At 46.4% G+C, this 6,216-nt stretch overlaps 1 protein-coding gene across 1 annotated transcript; it reads right to left on the minus strand.

Moving 5' to 3' along the window:
- Positions 1–3,224: 3,224 nt before the first annotated feature.
- On the minus strand, positions 3,225–4,280 carry LOC147029943 (protein FAM200A-like). Its single transcript, XM_085872150.1, has one exon. The coding sequence runs from the start codon at positions 4,278–4,280 to the stop codon at positions 3,225–3,227; it is 1,056 nt and encodes a 351-aa protein (XP_085728276.1).
- Between the last annotated feature and the right edge of the window lie 1,936 nt (positions 4,281–6,216).

Here is a 6,216-nt window from a genome sequence, read left to right on the forward strand (position 1 = left end):
ACACGGTCGCTTTTATCAGCCCCGTAGCTTCGCCCTCTCATCTTTGACCCCCTCCCTTCGACCTTTCACCTCGCTCCCCATTGGCCCGAGAAAAAGTGGGCGTGAATGCTTTTTGATCCATAAATTTGCATATATCGATCGCCCTCCAACGCCCTGGGGGCGGGGCCAATTCGCCCCTCGCTCACCGATTGGACGGCAAAAAGTGGGCGTGTGTCGTTTTTGATCCGTTTTTGAAGCACAAAATCCGTGATTTTGTACACGCTGTTCGGCGCGCGCCTTGCACGAGTCCAACACCGGTACCCACAGGTGGCGCAAGAACGGTGGTGATGCGACGGTTGCGAGGTGTGACGTGAAGGTCGTGGCGGTTGTGGTGAAGCGGCGTTGTGGTTGGTGGTTGATGTTGTGACTGGTGGTGGTAACAATGGCGGTTGGTCCAAATTAAAGATAGTAAAAGAAAAACGGCTATCCTGAAGAGTCGCAGCACGCATGAATAACATTTATTCCCACTAGACAACGGGTTTGGGCCTAACTACACATATACTTACCGAGATACCTCACCTAAGGGACCTGAATGGTGGTTTGCGAATTTGGTAACCACAACAATATATATATATATATATATATATATATATATATATATATATATATGTATATATATATGTATATATATATATATATATATATATATATATATATATATATATATATATATATACCTGCATGACTCGTTCTTCATTGTTTTTCACCAGAAGTGTTTTTTGTTCTGCGAATTTCCACAGCCGTAACAATATATATATATATATATATATATATATATATATATATATATATATATATATATATATATATATATATATATATATATATATATATATATATATATATATATATATATATATATATATACAGCCTTGGAAAAAATTGAGAGACCACTGCAAAATTATCAGTTTTTCTGGTTTTCCTATTTATAGGGATGTGTTTGAGTATAATGAACATTTTTATGTTATTCTATAAACTACTGACAACATTTCTCCCAAATTCCTAATAAAAATATTGTCATTTAGATCATTTATTTGCAGAAAATGACAACTGGTCGAAATTACAACAAAGATTCAGTGTTTTCAGACCTCAAATAATACAAACAAAACAAGTTCATTTTCATTTTTAAACAACACAATACTAATGTTTTAACTTAGGAAGAGTTCACAAATCAATATTTTGTGTAATAACCCTGATTTTCAATCACAGCTTGCATGCGTCTTGGCATGCTCTCCACCAGTCTTTCACATTGCTCTTGGGTGACTATGCTACTCCTGGAACAAAAATTCAAGCAGCTCGGCTTTGTTTGATGGCTTGTGACCATCCATATTCCTCTTGATCACATTCCAGAGGTTTTCAATGGGGTTCAGGTCTGGCGATTGGACTGGCCATGAGAGGGTCTTGATCTGATGGTCCTCCATCCACACCTTGATTGACCTGGCTGTGTGGCATGGAGCATTGTCCTGCTGGAAAAACCAATCCTCAGAGTTGGGGAACATTGTTAGAGCAGAAGGAAGCAAGTGTTCTTCCAGGACAACCTTGTACGTGGCTTGATTCATGAGTTCTTCACAAACACAAATCTGCCCGATTCCAGCTTTGCTGAAGCACCCCCAGATCATCACCGATCCTCCACCAAATTTCACAGTGGGTACGAGACACTGTGGCTTGTCGGCCTCTCCAGCTCTTCGTCTAACCCTTAGACGACCAGGTGTTGGGCAAAGCTGAAAATTGGACTCATCTGAGAAGATGACCTTACTCCAGTCCTCTACGGTCCAATCCTTATGGTCTTTTGCAAACCTCAGCCTGGCTCTTCTTTGCTCCTCATTGATGAAGGGCTTTTTTCTGGCTTAGCACGATTTCAGCCCTGACCCTTGGAGCTTGTTTCGAACTGTCCTCGCCGTGCACTTCACCCCAGCTGCCGTTTGCCATTCTTTTTGTAGGTCACTTGATGTCATCCTACGGTTGTTGAGTGACATTCGAATGAGTTGGCGGTGATCCCGGTCAGTGGAAAGTCGTTTTCGCCCTCTGCCATTCTGTAGCTTTGTTGTCTCCAATGTCTGCTGCTTGACCTTGTTCTTATGAACAGCCGTCTTTGAAATTTTAAGGATGGAAACAACGTGATGCTCACTGTATCCCTCTGCCAGTAAAGCCAGAATTGAACCCTTCTTTTCCTCACTCAAAAGTTTTCTTTTCAACTCTTTTGGCATGGTGAACAGTTATTTTTTTATTTCAATTACTTTTGAGGTACTACTAGCACTGTTTTTGACATCCAGTTGGTCCTATTGCAAGAGGATAGTGATAACTACAGCAGTGGCTTTTGTACTTTTCCTTGTTAAAGAAGATTGGGTTCAGGTGATCACCTCATCAGTGCCTCACTAAGTAGAATGAGGTGTGGCTGTGTTGGAATTTAACAGATACTGGAATGGAATGGCTGCCATGCATGTGGAGATGCTGATTTAAAAATTTTTTGGAGTGGTCTCTTATTTTTTTTCCAGAGCTGTATATATATATCTGTTTATGTATGGATATATACAGCTCTGGAAAAAATTAAGAGACCACTGCAAAATTATCAGTTTTCTGGTTTTACTATTTATAGGTATGTGTTTAAGTGAAATGAACATTTTTGTTTTATTCTATAAACGACTGACAACATTTCTCCCAAATTCTGAATAAAACAAGAAGTGAATACTTCGATATCGTGCCGCTGGGGGCAGTAAAAGTCGAGGTTAAGAATGATGAAACAATTTTGCAGTTATAAAATTTAAATGTCGACACGGTGAATTAGCATGCATGATGGGAAGAGTTGACATTGGACAAATTTCTACTTATAGCCCTCAGATCTTCGGGACGTATGCGGCCATAAGTGTGACAGAAGGCATAGGACAGAATAGCCAATTATATAACAGCGCGATGTCGCCGCGCTGTAATAACCACTTCTGTCACCAAAAAAGAGGAAGAAATCACTTCCACAAGACGTTTTATAAACACTTCTGGTGAAAAACATTGAAGAACGAGAGTTACAACGCTGTGCGTCAACAACTAACGCAGTGTTTCCCAAACTTTTTTGAGCACGACCCAAATCCGGGTGTATTGAAAATCTCGCGACCGAAGCTTCAATCAGCGTCTTTTTCCACGAAACATAATATCATAATAAAATCAGATAACCAGTGCTAATACATACTATATTAGTGCGAGAGGTGTAATTGCAGCTTCGTCTGCATGATGTCTTCGATGCGGGGCTCGATCTTGCTGAGCGCAATGCGCATGTCATGGCTGGGGTCGAGGCGATTGCGCGCCTTGGTTTTGATGACCGTCAGCGCCGAAAAGCCTTGCTCACACAGATACGTGGTCGCAAACGGGAGCAGAACATTCATGACTTCGGTGCCGATTATGGGCTTTTCTTTCTTGACCGCAGTCCAGAACTCTCCAAGTGATGCTTTGGCGTGGAGTTGTCGATGGAACGCGTCGTGATGCAGCTCGATGAACTCTTCCTGCAGTCCATGGACATCCTCAGACAGGTCGTCAACCTTAGCCTGGAACGGATTCCTGATCCAGTGCTGGGACGCCAGATCTCTGTCCGGGATGTAGCGATCGAACTCTGTGATCAGGTTCTCCAAATAGTTCACCAGGATGGGCTTAATCACATCGAGCGCTCCAATCTCGTCGTCCTCCCACTCCTCCAAGTACTCGTTCAATGACGGAAACACCGCTGTTCTTCCGCGCTCCAGTTTCCCCTTCCAGAGCAGCAGCTTTTCCTTGAAGGCCGACAGTTTCTCGGAGAGCGTGATGATGTTTTGATCCCTGCCTTGCATGGATGTGTTCAGTTCGTTCACTGAGGCGAAGACATCGTTGAGGCAGCAGACTTTGAGCATCCAGGGTTTCTCTTGGAACCGGAAGGCATGGCGATGGTTCTTCTCGTTGAGGAATATCTGCAGCTCTGTTCGTAGCTCCACTACACAATGCAGGACCTTGCCGCGGGAGAGCCATCTCACACTGGAGTGGAAGAGAAGATGTTGGAATTCAGATCCGAAGTCAACACACATCTTCTCGAACAAGCGAGAGTTCACGGCGCTGGCTTTGACGAAGTTGACAATGGCGACAACCTCCTGCATCACTGCCGAAAGATCCAGTGACAGATGTTGCGCAGCAAGGTTCTCGCGATGCAAAAGGCAGTGGAAAATCCCGACGTTCGGATTGACTTGCTTGACTCGCGCAGTGAATCCCTGTGGAACACCAAGCATCGTGGGAGCGCCGTCGGTGCACAGGCTGACAGTTTCCCCAGCTCAGGCCTTCTTCTTGTTGGAAGTTGTCCACAACATTGAAGATATCGGCTCCAGTTGTCGTCGTTTTCATTGGCGTGCAGAATAGAAATTCTTCCTCGAGGTCTCACCCTCGTACCTCGCGAAAATCATGAGCTGGGCGTCGTTTTCGACATCCGTCGACTCATCGAGTTGGTAGCTCCATTTTCCCGCCTTCTTCATGCGGGCCACCACCTGGTCCTTCATATCTAGCGAAAGGTCGACGATGCGGCTGCGAATCGTGTTGTCGGATAGCGAGATGGACTGCATTTTCTTGGCCGCGTCGTCGCCGCAGACGAGTCTGGCCATGTCCATGGCTGCGGGCTTGACGAGATGTTCGCCGATCGTGTGTGGCTTCATCTTCCTTGCGATGCGCTGCGCGACGAGGCAGGATGCCAGCGTCGCTTGCTTGGCAGCCAAAAGCGCTGGATTCGTCGCCGGCTCAAACCGGCTCCGCTTCAGAGTCGCTTCTCAGCGCTCGAAAAACTCACGATCCTTGTTGACGTGCTCCGCGTGCGTCATCGCCAGATGCCTCTTCAGTTTGTTTTCCTTCAGCGATTCGTTGGACAGCACTTCGAAGCACAACACACATTGTGGCTTCACAGAACCACGATCACTGATAGAAGTGAAGCCCACATCCAAAAACGCTTGCTTGTAGGAACGCTTTGCCATCCTGCAAAACGAAATAGGCGACTAGATCAGTCAGTGGAGTCAGTGTCAAGGCTAACTGACACAAAACACGCAACGCAATGTGGAGCAGAAAACTGCGCTGCGCAGTCCAGCCAGCAAGGCAGATCACACAAAACAGCGTCTTGACTTGTCGGTCAGCCAATGTGAAGTGAGTTCGTCACCTCATGAAATTACTTCGGTTGCAGAGAGAGTGAGTAATTGGAAAGGTGAGCTGGCGAAATGATTGGCCTGCAGTTAACCGTTTTGGGCGGGTACAAAGTACTGAACGGTACTGAACGGCAAGAGTAGGTGGAAACGGAAGTGTCGCTGCACCTCGAGCTGAATTATCAAGTGGAACGGTACCAAACGGCACTGTCCTATGATGTGGCGTTTGCGCGATTGCCTTTTACCCGCTTGATTTATTTTAAAAAAAAAATTTTGCCGGGGTCCTCGCGACCCATTTTTGGACCCTTCGCGACCCACGTTTAGGTCACAACCCATAGTTTGGGAAACACTAAACTAACAGAACAGGAAGATTATCACTTCCTGCTCAGAAAATCAACTTCCGGCGTCACACAGAAAACGATTCAGCACAAAAAACGTTGCTTCTTCCGCATTAACCCCACCCACAATTCACCCGGCAATCTCCGCCCACAATCAACCCAGCAATCTCCGCCCACAATCAACCCAGCAATCTCCGCCCACAATCAACCCGGCAATCTCTGCCCACAATCAACCCAGCAATCTCCGCCCACAATCAACCCGGCAATCTCCGCCCACAATCAACCCAGCAATCTCCGCCCACAATTCACCCGGAAATCTCCGCCCACAATCAACCCAGCAATCTCCGCCCACAATCAACCCGGCAATCTCTGCCCACAACACACCCAGCAATCTCCGCCCACAATCAACCCGGCAGTCTCTGCCCACAATTCACCCGGCAATCTCTGCCCACAACACACCCAGCAATCTCTGCCCACAATCCACCCGGCAATCTCCGCTCACAATTCACCCGGCAATCTCCGCCCACAATCAACCCAGCAATCTCCGCCCACAATTCACCCGGCAATCTCCGCCCACAATCAACCCAGCAATCTCCGCCCACAATTCACCCGGCAATCTCTGCCCACAACACACCCAGCAATCTCCGCCCACAATCAACCCGGCAGTCTCTGCCCACAATTCACCCGGCAATCTCTGCCCACAACAC

This window comes from Eptatretus burgeri, chromosome 3, assembly GCF_056783735.1.
Source record: "Eptatretus burgeri isolate ZD-2024b chromosome 3, Ebu_testis_v1, whole genome shotgun sequence".
In the NCBI taxonomy this organism is placed as follows: domain Eukaryota; kingdom Metazoa; phylum Chordata; class Myxini; order Myxiniformes; family Myxinidae; genus Eptatretus; species Eptatretus burgeri.